We start from the raw sequence: 15,559 nt of genomic DNA on the forward strand, positions 1-15,559 counted from the left end.
CGTTACTCATTGTTTGCTTACAATCACAAGGTAACAGTACATATATCGTATTTGGGAATTTATTAGAATGAAGGTGCCCATACATCTAGCGATTTTGGTGGTCGATCGATCAAGAGACAGATCTTCCTCTGGTCGGAACTGTTCAGAGAGAGACCTGTGGCCGCCATAAACCGCAGGCCGATTCCCGATTGACCTCAACATGAAATATTTAAGGTATCGGCCTAGTGACACCACCTCCAGCACTGTGCCCTAATGTAAAATGTGTCTCCCCAGTGCATGAATACTTCACCTATCGGTGTCCACTGTTGTCTCTGTGCTCTTACTCTCACATGCACGTGACATCTCATGCAGCCACGTTACTCTGGTAACTATGTGCAGCGTGTGTGTGTGTGTGTGAAGAGTGTGAAGTGTGTGGGAAGAGGATGGAAACGGAGGGCGGCTGACACAGGCAGGTAAAGTATTGATGCACGGGCACCGGGAGGGGGGCATATTTTACACCAGGGTTACAGTGCCAGGGGTTCAATCACTTTCCTCGCTCATCCCTATATTGCATGCCACTACCGCTGTGCACCCAATCAAGCATCTTGCAGCATGTCCGATCGATACATGTGAACAATTACGTCCCAAAATTAGTGGCATCGTCGATCGGGCATGCTCTTAGCGGCACTGATTTTCATCAGATCCAATTACAATCATTGAATCGGATGGCCAATCGATCGCCAAGTCACATGATGTATGGCCACCTTAAATTTTTAAGCACACGGAGATGAATCTAGAGATTCGTTACTTTGAAACTGCTCAAACAAAGCTAGGAAAACAAGAATTAGATTCAAGCATGAGTAGAGAAAAAAATAAAATCAGCAAGTTACATATACAGTAGTTAGTTTGGTTGGGAAAAAAAAAAACACTACGTCTGTCCATCAATTTCAACCAGAAAGCTGTGCATCAACATTTCAGGATGTAATGATAATTTTAAATAATAATCAGCCATTAGTTGTTAGCCTGGCCTTATGGAAAGCAATGCTATGCTATTTATGTGACTAACAATTATACAAGGAAAATATAATAGCATTACATACACTTAATTACATGGAAAACAATAAGTTGTATTGGTTTCCTCCAAAATGCACCAATCTCTGAGTTCTTTTTCTTCACAGTTCCAAACTTTGCACACAGTACATGGGCTCACACATCCATGCAGTTTTATAAAAATGTAAGGCATCTCACAGCACATTTTATATGGAATAGTGTGAGCAGTCGGTGTTGTAATGCGATGCGATGCCTGCCAGTAAATAAGGAAACATGAACATATGCACTAAGTTCAGTTCATCTCAGTGGAGCGGATCATAGTTCCTGAAAGAAAAGAAAGCTTGAATCTGTACATTATAGCAGCATTCCGGCTATGGCAGAGGTGACTGCATCCTGCCTAGTGACCGTGCTTACTGGCCTCTACCAGACTCCAGGATCCCATTTTACAATCCTTGAGCTGAGTATTTACTCATTCCACTGAGCTATACACATTATATAGATGTATAAGGTGTTTAATGATTAAAGAGACACAGATTATAATGTTTCATATAATTTACATTTTCCAGTCAAAGGGCATAAATGATGATGTCAAAGAGGAAAGTAACGGCAGTCCAAGTCACCTGGGAAATGACCGGACTAGTTCCTTTCACATACCAGGAAAAGGAATGGTCATGACATACATGTTTGAGGTAATATGTGTTTCCTATAGACAATAATAATCCCTGTATAATTTTTATATAAAGCCTTATCAGGTTCTACTTTTAGTATTGCAATCCATGCAAAATACAGTTCTCAAAAATGTGAATTAAAAATTTATGGGGGTAAAAAAAAACAACAAAAAACCCAACACTGTTTTTTTGCAATATAAAAATCTAAAATGCATGCTGGCAGCAGTTACCTGCACTGTAATCATCTACAATCTTCTCTACCCTCCAAGGCTTTAACCGCCTGTGGCCTATAACAGTTTCTGCATGGGTTTAAATGGCTAAGCTCTCAGCTTTGTGATCTGAACAATTAACACCGGTTTACTGATTTACATGGTTCTAAAGTGTGTTTATAAATATTGTTTATACATCTCCACTAAGAACAAAAACATCTCGCCTCACTCATTTTATGCAAGAATTTCTTGTGGCAGTAGTGATTTAATTATACATACATGTAAATCCCAGTGTATTCCTTCACCTCACTTATGCTGGGAATACAAGGTCCGTTTCTGCCGTGTGTTTCTGCTCTCAATCGTTTTTGCCGCTCGGTTCTGCAGTCGATTCTCCTCCGCTTGTTTTTCTTATCTTTATCCATTCGCTTCTAATCAAGCGGCGAAAGGATCGAGAGATCGGACATGTCAGAAATTATCTATCGAACCATCTAATCACCTAAAAAAACGAACCGTGTATTCCCAGCATTAAACTTACAAAGCCACTTAAAGGACATCAGAGGTGAAAATAAACTGATTAAACAATTGTATCCATCCTCCTCCTAATGCTAGGTACGGACAATACAATTTTCTGCTAGATTTACCTGCCAGATCAATTTTTTCCAACATGTCCGATCTTAATTCTGATCGATTCTCTGATCTATTTCCATAGAATTGAATGGAAATCTATCGGAAAATCGATCGAAATTAAGATCGGACAAGTTGAAAAAAATCGATCTGGCAGGTAAATCTAGCAGAAAATTGTATTGTGTGTACCTAGCATAAAATTACTTTTTTTTTAGCTATCCCCATCTTATATTTAAAACAACCATTTAAGTTTTAACTGTTTCATTGTCTATGCTCAATGAAACCTTTAATGAAGTATTCCAGAGCTAAAATCTATGAACCATTGATACTTTTTTTTATCTCTTTCCTGCTCTTAAAAGCAATTTTCTGCCAGGAATGTATTTTATGGCTGTATTTCCTCATCAGTGAGGTTTCAGCTATAGTTTAACCAGGTCCTGACCCAGAAAGAAACTGTAACTTGCATACCTGATATTTAATTTTTGAGGCAGAGAAATAAAAAAAGGAACACAGGTTCGTTAATTGTGTACTTGGCACTGTACATACAAGTCTATCTCATCATGTCACCTTGGATGTCTTTTAAGTACGAGGCATGTCGCCCAGCGGGGATTACCACACAATACCTCAAGTGACATTGCAGGGCCGAGACTGTACGGATGCGTCGCTAGCCTGCTGGCTATCAAAGTGTTCTGTTCCTATCTTCTGGTTGATCTGGGGGCAATCGACCAGTGTATGGCAGCCTTAAGGGGCTAAAAAGCACACAAAAAAGCCCATTAAATACTTATTTGACTTGAATGTGCTTGCTTGTTTTGTCTAAGAGTACATCTTAATTGACTTGTAAATGGTGGAATATCCGTTATATGTAAATCTCATAGCACTTGCCAATAGCATATTAGCATTGTCCAAAATGTAGTTTGAATTGGTACAGCATAATCCCATCTATTTCCTTTCATTGCAATAAATTCTCACCTGCTGTGAACAGACAAACATCTACAAGTCATTTTAAACAACACAGGGCTATGTGAGTTGTGTTTTTTTGTTTATCTGAATGGGGCTCTCATTTCACTGGTACTTACATTTTGTGATGTACTATTACAGGAAAGAGTAAATGTCTGCAAATATTATGACAGTGATTCTGGTGCTTGGCTCATCTTACCATTGCTGTGGGAAATGAATTTGGACTTTATCCATCATCGTGTGCAGCAAGTAAAGGTACATCTCAGATGATATTGGCCCTGATTCATTAAGATTCTCTGACCTATAGAAATCATTAGAGAACATTAGCGCTGCTTCAAATCTGGTTTCGATTTATTAAAGCTCACCAAACTTGCCAGTGTTATGTCAGACCGTAGCAAGGATTGCCAAATGGATCGTAAAATTGGTAGCTGCATGCTCATATGTTCCACTGCATATTTTCCATGACATTCTTTCCACCAGACTCCCCAAGTTCCTGCATGAACCCGGCTCATTTCTTGCTAGCCAACTGCAGTAGCAGAATGCACAGCAATTCAGCTCTGGCTGGATTAGGTGCCATACAAATTCACTCTGCATTATCAGCAAAGGTGTTTTTTTAACTATCCATATTTTTACATTTGTTTTCGGTGACAGGTTTCAGTTGCTGGTCCCTTTCCTGAACCCTTCCATCACTAACAAAAACCCATTTGTTGTATTACCGTTGTATTCCCTCACTGACCAGCTGCAACAGACCACCTACCTTGTATGTATGCAATTGTAATGCATTACAGTTGTGGTTATTTTTAGACACTAGACCACAGGTAATATAGGGGAAAGTCAACATTGTGGAAGGCCCTCTGAAGCAGGGTCCCAGTTGATACTGCACTTACCTATGGTCCTACACAACTGGGATCAGCAGCGGTGAGATTATAGTCATGTACCCAAAGACAGTGGAACTATTTTTAAATCATTTCTGGGGGTTCTGGATTATTATCATTATGATGATTATGCATTTAAATAGCAGTAACATCATCCCCAGCAATTCACAGAATTGTCAAGTTACTAACTGTCCCTCAGAGGAGCTCACAGTCTAAGCTGGGTACACACTACGATATTTTCTGGCTGATTTACTGTCAGATTGATTATTTAAAACACGTCCGATTTGCTTTCCAATCATTTTCCGATCGACTTTGTATTAAAGTGAACGGAAATCGATCGGAAAGCAAATCGGACATGTTGGAAATAATCAATCTGACAGTAAATCGGCCAGAAAATCTCATAGCGTGTATGTAACGATCGGTGTCAGCACACAGAGAAAATCTGATTATTGGTGATCTGCAGTATCACCAAGAATACAGATATATACCTGATTATTGATGATCTGCAGAATCACCAATAATACAAGTATTACTATCCTCTGGACACCTATGTAATGTGAGTGTTTGGTGCAACAGTAATGACTTTGAGTGGGACCACCCGAGGAACAGGTGGCCCTTGGCCGTATGGGAGTTACCTCCCTCAGATAAATGCAAAGACTTTTCAGCAGCCTGATGGGGTGGAGCCCCAAGCTGAATGGCAGGAAGGCCCTGAGGCTGAGTGACACCTAGAAGGTGGGCGTCACTAGCAGGTCTGGAGACTAATCTCTCAACGGAGAGGGATAGCTCTCAAGGTCGGGCAGGCCAGGTCGGCAACACACGGGCAGATAAGGTACAAAGACAGAAGGCTGATTCGGTAACCAGGGGCAGGCAGGATTGGCAACAGGATATCAGACATGCGTAGGTACCGAATCAGAAAGCAGAGGGATAGTCAGGAATGCAATAGGTCACAACAGATATCAAACAATGCCTAGTCTTGGGTGTGAGGTCCGTGGTCTCAACACCCTGGAACTAGTCTGAAGTATAACACAATGATAACACAGAAGTAATCTGGCTCAGTGTGAATTCCCAGGTCCTCCTGGTTCAAACACACTGTGGGATCTGACTATGGTCTGAGTGCTTTCACGTAAGTGTTCGCAACGGCAGACAACTTGAGACTGACCAGCAATAGGTATATATAGAGCGACGCTCTCCAGCACCACCCATCGCTGATCAACCAATGGTCACTAGTTCAGAGATCAGCTGACCAACCTGGTCAGCTGATCCCTCCTTGTTTGGCATAAAGGTTCTGCCTCTCAGCGCGCGCCTATTCCTCAGTCTGTGTGCACTAACAGGCCCAGCCACCTAAGACGCACGCTGCTGCGTGCAAATTGCCGCGCTGGACGTGGAGTCAGCCGCCTCGCTGTCAGTCTGCGCGGCGGCTTCTCCGCAATCTATTACAGTGTACCCAGCATAAGGGCTAGATCACAGTGCTCAGTTGCGTGGCAGGATAATTCTGCATGTCAACTCGCTGCCCATTAGTAATGAGCTCACCAGTACTTTCCGAGTGCCTAAGCACTCGAATTTGTGATTTAAATTAGGCTTAACTGCCTCAGGTGTGTGTCGGGGAAATAAGGGGTTATTTACCCATAAGTCTGTGTACAGTGAGTGCTCCAAATAGCTTGCAATTGGATGCGCTGCAAGCCTCACCATGGCGCACTTCCTCCTTCTGGCTTTAAGGAGGAAGTTTGCATAGTGAGGCTTGCAACCCGTCCAATAGGACGCGTGCAAGCTATTTGGAGCGCACACTATATACGGACTTATGGGTAAATAACCCCTTATTTGCCCGCCACACACCTGAGGCAATTAAGCCTAATTTAAATCACAAATTTGAGTGCTTAGGCACTCGTAAGTACTCGTGAGCACATCACTAATGGGCAGCGAGTTGACATGCAGAATTATTCTGCCACGCAACTATGGCCTATTCACAGTACTGCGTTGTAACGGATAACATTATTCTAACTCGCTGCATGCATGGCCGGATTTGTGGGCAGGCCACCAAAGCACTGGCCTAGGGCGGCAGCATAGGTGGGGCGCCGTTGCAGCTGACAGATCAGCTGTTTTAATTACCGGTCTCTGTGGCCGCCCGTATTGTTCCCTAGAAGCGCTCCTTCCCGCTCGCTAACTTGCGTGCACAATTCAAACACACGTGTCCTCCATAAAGTTGTTTCAGCTTGCTGGACTCCCCGGAAGCAAACACATAACTGCAGATCAATGGCGGCTATTCTCTCATCCCAGCGGCGAGAGAACTAGCAGTACCCAGAGACGCGCCGTGTAATTAAAATACAGGAAGGGAGCGGTGTCACTTCCGGTATTTTAATTACACGGCGCGTCTCTGGGTACTGCTAGTTCTCTCGCCGCTGGGATGAGAGAATAGCCGCCATTGATCTGCAGTTATGTGTTTGCTTCCGGGGAGTCCAGCAAGCTGAAACAACTTTATGGAGGACGCGTGTGTTTGAATTGTGCACGCAAGTTAGCGAGCGGGAAGGAGCGCTTCTAGGGAACAATACGGGCGGCCACAGAGACCGGTAATTAAAACAGCTGATCTGTCAGCTGATATAAAGAGAGCAGCAGAGGAGTTATTGCTTAGCTCTCATCGGAGGGCAAGCTACCTACATACTGTATATCAGCAGTGCTGTCTACAAGTATATGCAATGCATACATTGTAGAAATGGAGGCTATTGAGGCCCCTTACCTGTGGACATTTGAGTTCACCTGGGACACTTGCACTAAACTTATGCATGGCAACACAAGCAACCTGCAGATGACATGTGGTCTGTGAGTATGGAGGACAGGACATATGTCTGTTAGTGCTGGCTTTGCTGTGCATACACCTCACTTGCAAGCAAGATATGCTGAATAGCTGGCATGCTGTGTGCACGTATTCCCTATTATGATCTAAAGGTTGTTGCTCATTGCACAAACAGTGTTGCAAACTGTCGCATGGAGCTCTGATGTGGAGAACTGTTTCCTGGATAAAGGGTTGTTTCCAGTTGGAATTTGTTTGTGTCCTGTTTTGTAGGCTCACCTGCTATTTTACTGCCATGCATGTATGATGTGTGCTGCCTGCCAGGACAACAGCAGATACAGATAGAGGGACAGCAGCCCATGGAAACCAATTTTCAGGAAGCGTGCTGTACTTGTGTGATTCCCATTGTGCACCCCACCCTTCACACAGCTGTGTGTGTGTGTGTGGGGGGGGGGGGTGCTGTTTTTTAGGGGGCGGCTGGCATTAGTGGGCCTAGGGCGCTAAGCAGTACAAATCCGGCCCTGGCTGCATGCAGGCCTTGTATTAAAGTCTGTGTCCAGTCTCCATTGCATTTCACACTCATATAAAGCATGCGTTATGCAACAGACCACTGTGAACTTAGCCTTATTCCTAACATAGTATAAGGCCTGTTCCATACTCTAAAGTCTATTTTGGGGAAACCAATGAACTTAGTAGGTTTTTGGGATGTGATAGGTAAGCACCCCGAGAAAAAACACAGAAGCATAGGTGAACATACAAAGTCCATGGAGATAATGTTGTGGCAGAGATTCAAACTAGGGACTGTAGCGCTGTAAGAGAGTGCTAACAAACCTATGTCACAGTGGATTTATTAAAGAGGCTCTTACTGTGAATGAATCCATGTAATTGCAATGGCACAACACATACATCACTGGCTTTCAACAGCCCTCAGTCCAGTGTGACCAAGGTGAGACTGTCTATTTAAAATAACCAGATCAGGTTTGCTGGCTCGCTCATGTTCTCCAGTTTTCCCCTGTCTAAGCTGCCTGCAGAATTTGTATAAAATCCCATTAAACACTATTCAGACTCTCCTACTTTTGTTTTGACAGGAAATCTTTCCTGCCATCACTGACTACAAGGAAATCCTAGCTGCTCTGAGACTGTGTAATTATGATCCAGATGAAGTCATCTCTGTGTTTTTTGCTATGTTTGGTGACAGTCTTGAGAACGCCATAAATGGACAGCAAAACTTCCAGCCAGTGACTCTTCAAAGGTTCGTCCAGCTTTAAATAGCTTCTGCATACCTTTTCTCTGGAATAAGAGGTTTTCTTATTATTTAGCACATTTCACAGCAGTGGCGGCTCCAGGAAATTTTTTTAGGGGGTGCTATGCAGGTGCTGGACCAATTTCCGGGGGAGCTGACGACCTGCGGCGCGCGAAGCGCGCCGCGGCGAGAAAATGGGCGTGGTCATGACCGGATGAGGGCGGGGCTAACTGTAATTTAAAGTGAACCCAGGGTGAGAGTGATATGGTGGCTGCCATATTTATTTCCTTTTAAACAATACTAGTTGCCTGGCAGCCCTGCTGATCTATTTGGCTGTAGTAGTGAACTGAATTACACCAGAAACAAGCCATGCAGCTAATCTTGTCAGTTCTGACAATATTGTCAGAAACCCCTGACCTGCTGCATGCTTGTTCAGGGTCTATGGTTGAAAGAATTAGAGGCAGAGGACCAACACGGCAGCCAGGCAACTGGTATTGCTTAAAGGGAGATAAATATGGCAGCCTCAATATTATTCTCACCTCGGGTTCCCTTTAAAAGTGCAACGCAAAGACAGAGGGCCCAAGTTTTGGTGACCCTTTTCCCAGAAAATTCACATAATTGTGCAGGTTTTCTCAAGAAAATACACGTAATGTGAGCAGATTTTAACAAAAAACACGTCCAATGACCCCAATATGCACAATCGGTAGCAGATATGGTCCCAATATGCACAATCGGTGGCAGATATGGTCCCAATATGCACAATCGGTGGCAGATATGGTCCCAATATGCACAATCGGTGGCAGATATGGTCCCAATATGCACAATCGGTGGCAGATATGGTCCCAATATGCACAATCGGTGGCAGATATGGTCCCAATATGCACAATCGGTGGCAGATATGGTCCCAATATGCACAATCGGTGGCAGATATGGTCCCAATATGCACAATCGGTGGCAGATATGGTCCCAATATGCACAATCGGTGGCAGATATGGTCCCAATATGCACAATCGGTGGCAGATATGGTCCCAATATGCACAATCGGTGGCAGATATGGTCCCAATATGCACAATCGGTGGCAGATATGGTCCCAATATGCACAATCGGTGGCAGATATGGTCCCAATATGCACAATCGGTGGCAGATATGGTCCCAATATGCACAATCGGTGGCAGATATGGTCCCAATATGCACAATCGGTGGCAGATATGGTCCCAATATGCACAATCGGTGGCAGATATGGTCCCAATATGCACAATCGGTGGCAGATATGACTCCAATATGCACAATCGGTGGCAGATATGACTCCAATATGCACAATCCGTAGCAGATATGACCCCAATATGCACAATCGGTAGCAGAAATGACCCCAATATGCACAATCGGTAGCAGAAATGACCCCAATATGCACAATCGGTAGCAGAAATGACCCCAATATGCACAATCGGTAGCAGAAATGACCCCAATATGCACAATCCGTAGCAGAAATGACCCCAATATGCACAATCCGTAGCAGATATGACCCCAATATGCACAATCCGTAGCAGATATGACCCCAATATGCACAATCCGTAGCAGATATGACCCCAATATGCACAATCCGTAGCAGATATGACCCCAATATGCACAATCCGTAGCAGATATGACCCCAATATGCACAATCCGTAGCAGATATGACCCCAATATGCACAATCCGTAGCAGATATGACCCCAATATGCACAATCGGTAGCAGAAATGACCCCAATATGCACAATCGGTAGCAGAAATGACCCCAATATGCACAATCGGTAGCAGATATGACCCCAATATGCACAATCCGTAGCAGATATGACCCCAATATGCACAATCCGTAGCAGATATGACCCCAATATGCACAATCCGTAGCAGATATGACCCCAATATGCACAATCCGTAGCAGATATGACCCCAATATGCACAATCCGTAGCAGATATGACCCCAATATGCACAATCCGTAGCAGATATGACCCCAATATGCACAATCCGTAGCAGATATGACCCCAATATGCACAATCGGTAGCAGAAATGACCCCAATATGCACAATCGGTAGCAGAAATGACCCCAATATGCACAATCGGTAGCAGAAATGACCCCAATATGCACAATCCGTAGCAGATATGACCCCAATATGCACAATCCGTAGCAGATATGACCCCAATATGCACAATCAGCATCACCTGAAAAAGAAAAACCCATTTACTCACCTACAGCCAGAAGACCTTCTTTCCCGACCTCCTGTCCCGAGTCCCGACCTCATTGTGGCGCGCAGCGCCCGCGCGCCCACGATCCTCTTCCTTCCCGACGTCACGACAAGACTTCCTGCCTGCATGCAGAGAGCAGGGCTACGGGAAAATGGCCGCCCGAAGCCATGCACTGCAGACTCGAAGTCTGCAGAACAGGGCTCCGGGCGGCCATCTTACCGTAGCCCTGCCTGCTGCTCCGTGCTGCCGCTGTGTGAACTGACTTGGCGTCTTTTAGACGCCTGAAGTCAGTTCACTCCAGGGGGTGCTTTGACAATTCTAGGGGGTGCTCGAGCACCCCCTTGCACCCCCCTGGCGCCGCCCCTGTTCAGAACAGTCTTCTTCAGATGTTTAATAACGTAATTGTATAGGCAGTGACACCTTGCATGTGCATTTTGTAGTTTGCCTAAAAGCAACAAAACAGGTAGTTGGTAATATAAATTGCCAGAATGTGCTTTGTGGAGAATTTATTTTCACAGCGTTAATTAATATTAGACACAAATTTAAAATATTAAAACAAAAATTTGAGTTTCTGTTATGCGATATTGTTGGTGTTAATGATAAAGGATCTCACCCTGAGGGGATGCCACATAGATTCTCTTCATAAAAAGGAAAGGGAGACAGTCAGGACTAAAGTAGGAAGCTGCTCTGTGCAGTATTGCAAACGGTGTGCTTGCCTTAATAGTGAATGTTTTATGAATTTTATACAAAGTGATAGCAGAGATAATAGAGTTTGTATACTGTATGTCTTGAAATAATTCAAACGTAATGCAAAAGTGTTATTTTGCATTTTTTTAATTAACCACTTAAGTACCAAAGGCCTCTGCCCTCTTAAAGGGAAGGTTCAGGGAGGGTGGGTTAAAAATAAAAATCAAATTCCACTTACCTGGGGCTTCCTCCAGCCCGTGGCAGGCAGGAGGTGCCCTCGCCGCCGCTCCGCAGGCTCCCGGTGGTCTCCGGTGGCGCGGCCGACCTGGCCAGGCCGGCTGCCAGGTCGGGCTCTTCTGCGCTCCAAGGCCCGGAACTTCTGCGTCCCACACCGGCGCTCTGACGTCATCGGACGTCCTCCGCGCTCTACTGCGCATGCGCAGTAGTTCTGCGCATGCGCAGTAGAGCCCGGAGGACGTCCGATGACGTCAGAGCGCCGGCGTGGGACGCAGAAGTTCCGGGCCTTGGAGCGCAGAAGAGCCCGACCTGGCAGCCGGCCTGGCCAGGTCGGCCGCGCCACCGGAGACCACCGGGAGCCTGCGGAGCGGCGGCGAGGGCACCTCCTGCCTGCCACGGGCTGGAGGAAGCCCCAGGTAAGTGGAATTTGATTTTTATTTTTAACCCACCCTCCCTGAACCTTCCCTTTAAGGCCCAGAGACCGCTGGTACCAGAAAATGCTGGATACTGACGAATCCCTGCACACCCGATGCCTCAGCCCACCCACTCTGCCAATCTCTATGACTGCAGAGCTCTGTAAAGCTGGTCAGGAGTCGCTTTCATTGGCTCCTGACCATGTGATTAATGTAAGCCAATGGGAGTTGCTTACATTGATGATAGGGTCAGGAGCCAATGAAATCGGCTCCTGACTTGCTCAAAGAGCTCTTCTGTCATAGACACGGCAGGGCGATTGAGCTGCGGTAGATAAAGAGCAATGCGATCGGTGGGAACAAAGTCATTGTTAACTTAAGCATGTAATAAGTTCCCAGCAGCATGGAGCTGGGAGTTGCATAAGGTTGAAAGAACTCGCTTGGAGATAAAATTGCCCAGGTAAAGACTTTTTTTCTCTGCCCTCCTGTCTAGATTGCATAGGGCCCATAAGCCTCTTCACCTACTAATGAGTCCTCCCAAAGTCTTACCCCAACCAACCCTTCAATACTAATTCTTTCCTAATTCCTAACCCTCACCTCTGTCCCAAAATATAGTCCTTAAAGAAAACCTGAACTGAAAATTAAAAGTCAAAATATGCATACACAAGTCATACTCACCTTCCATGTAGTCTACTGCTCAGTGTCTTTCTCCTTTCCCGCATCCTGTTTGTTCACTGTGATCAAGGGAATTTTCCGTCCTCCATTTTGAAAATGGCCATTACCCATAACAGCTTTCTGGTCAGCACACTGTTAAACTGTAACATCGCCCACTTGAGCCATAGGGAAACATAGACATTACTTGGTACATCAGTTTTCCTCTCAGCTATAACTGACAGCAACTGATATTTTACTGACAGCAACTGATATATTTCAAATCTGACAAAATATTGTCAGAACTGGAAGGGATTATTGTCGGAAGAAAATGGTGAGCTTCTGAAAGGAACTGATGGCAAGGTAACTATGCAATGTTCATTTGAAGTTACCTCATGTGTTTATTTTAAATATTTTTACTCAGTACAGGTTCTCTTTAAAGAGGAACTATCAAAGAAACTGCCATTCTGTAAACCCCACATACTTATACAGCTTTTAGCAAGTAACAATAGAAGGCTTTTCAGAAGTCTCTGATCACAGTGTGTGAGAAAGGAATACCTTGTGTATCAGCTTTTTGTAAAAAAGTCGGCGTCGGGGCCAGAGCTGTATTATGCAGATAGGTGCCACTTCTCTGTCACTATTCACAGAGGAATGATTTACTGCTTGTTTCTGCCATGCCCACACACACTGCTTTCTCATAGATCATATGAGAACAGCTGAGAGATTTTTCAGCTACCGAGAAATCTGAAGAGAAGGACCTGTACCTTGCATGCTTACACCCCTCCCCCCATTCAGAATGAGCTCTTCCTGGCTGCAATCCCTGTTTACTCTAGACCTGCATGAGGCAGAGAACCACAGGAAAAGCTCATAGATTATTAACACACTATTTAATACTATATTTCTGCTTTCTATCATTCTGAAGACATTGCAGTCACAGGATTACAGCCAGTGAGGACTGTTTCTGTATGCTGGATGTGCTGAACACAGTCCTCCATAGTAATGCCCACAGTGAAAATTGTTCTCTGTAAATGTAATATTTTCTTCACATAAAAATGAAAAGATTAAAAAAAGCCTTTGTATTGTTATTTACTAGTAATTATAGGAAATATATGTGGCATTTAGAATTTTAGTTAACTTTGATAGTTGTCTTTTAATTATGCATATCATATCCTCCATAGCAAAATAGAGTCCTGGCAGTCCTTCATTATGCCTAACACTTTTTTAAACATACGGTTTTTCACAGAGATCTAGCCCAAAAGGAAAAGAAGATACAACACCTAACGAAGTGCTTGCAAGAAAAGGAGAGTGAACTTGAAAACTTGCAGTCAAGGTGCAGACACTTAGAAGAAGAAAAGCGTCTCCTTATTCAACAGTCACATGGTTTGCATAAAAAAGTAGCAGAATTACAAGTTGAACATGAAAAATATCTGAAAGAAATAACATTAATTAAAAGCCAAAAAACTGAAATAACAAATTCCATGAACAATTGTGTACCAATTAGAAAAGAGCTAATGCTAAGAATGTTGGGTGAAGCCCGTGAGCTGTATGAGGCCAATTACCAGTTAAGAGCTGTTTCCACCAGTGGTCTGTCTGAGATTGGTGTATGTATAGAGCGTTTGCAGAAAACAGTGGTGAACATGCACAGTTCCAGCAAAGAAATAGAGGAGATCCGTGCTCTCTACCAGAGAGAAGCCATAGAGAGAAAACTACTATATAACCAGCTTCAAGAACTGAGAGGAAACATCCGTGTATTCTGCAGATGCAGACCAGATGATGGCAAAGGGACACACTTAGAATTTCCATCTGAGGAAGAAATTATTGTGAATCAAAACAGCAACAGGAAACACTACAGATATGATCAGGTGTTTCTGCCACAGTGTACTCAGGTAAAATATAGCAGTAGTGTATAAAGTATATGACGAAACTCTGGCTTCTCTAACGTGCTCTGTTTATAGTGTCTGGGTTAATGAACGTAGGGTTTATGTGCTAAATAAATATAATATATTACCTACAAGTAATAATAAGAAGAATAAAAAAAAAAATACTACAAATGGGAAAGTAGAAGGGAGACTCAATGATCATGTCTTCCTGTATTATCTATTCACACGATTTGAAGGAGATGGAAGAACTGGAAGAACAGATTACAACAGGTCTTCCCATCCTATATTAGGAGACTTGTGCAGAAGGTCATAATAAAGATCAATATAGTCCTTACCAAAAAATGCAGAGCTAAGTTACACTTTTTAGTGACGATGGATAAATGACTAGCAAATAGAGATTTACATTTGTTAGCAGTAGAACTGCTTACACTTCCTAGGTCTGTGTAGATTTGCAAGTTGGGAGAATGGTCTGTTCAAAACTGCTCAGTAGATACCCAGCCCACATTGGGCCTGATGCAAAAAAGTGTGGTAATGTTGCCAGGCACAGACAGCGCATGGCAATATTACCGTTACTACCGTCATTGCGAGTTACGCTATAAGCTTGACCTGCTGTACACTTGTAGTGCGATCGTTGCTATGGTAATGTACATTACTAACGGTAACTCTAGTTAGAAACGCACATTACCGTAGCAATGGTCATGCTATTTGAGTACTACAGGTCTCGCTAATAGCACAACTTGCAGTACACGCTGCCGGTAGTAATTGTAATATTGCCATGCACTGTCACTGTCTCATGGCAATATTACTGCGCTTTTGTGCATCAACCTCATTGGGGTTGATTAAGAACATGTTAATGGTGTCTTTAATGCCTGTATAGTGTAAGGTTTCTAAGGATCTTCCTTAATTTTATCTTAAAATGGAAAAAAATGAAGAATAGCTTTCAATTTTTTTTGCTAATTTAGCTCCAAATTGCAGACATAAATTAATGCATGTGCTAAAATAGTACATAAATTAACTTATTCAATATTCCCAAATGATTCATAACAGCTTTATTTTATATGTGAGGTAACAACTAGTGTTTAACC

At 43.6% G+C, this 15,559-nt stretch overlaps 1 protein-coding gene across 1 annotated transcript in view; it reads left to right on the top strand.

Annotated features, from left to right (window-relative positions):
- Positions 1-15,559, top strand: part of LOC137563701 (uncharacterized) — a 103,184-nt gene that overhangs the window by 11,348 nt on the left and 76,277 nt on the right. The window contains exons 5-8 of the mRNA XM_068276504.1: positions 1,596-1,718; positions 3,626-3,739; positions 8,233-8,396; positions 13,838-14,480. Of these exons, the coding sequence (XP_068132605.1) occupies positions 1,596-1,718; positions 3,626-3,739; positions 8,233-8,396; positions 13,838-14,480 (1,044 nt within the window). The remainder of the gene's footprint in view (positions 1-1,595; positions 1,719-3,625; positions 3,740-8,232; positions 8,397-13,837; positions 14,481-15,559) is intronic.

This window comes from Hyperolius riggenbachi, chromosome 3 (assembly GCF_040937935.1).
Source record: "Hyperolius riggenbachi isolate aHypRig1 chromosome 3, aHypRig1.pri, whole genome shotgun sequence".
In the NCBI taxonomy this organism is placed as follows: Eukaryota; Metazoa; Chordata; class Amphibia; order Anura; family Hyperoliidae; genus Hyperolius; species Hyperolius riggenbachi.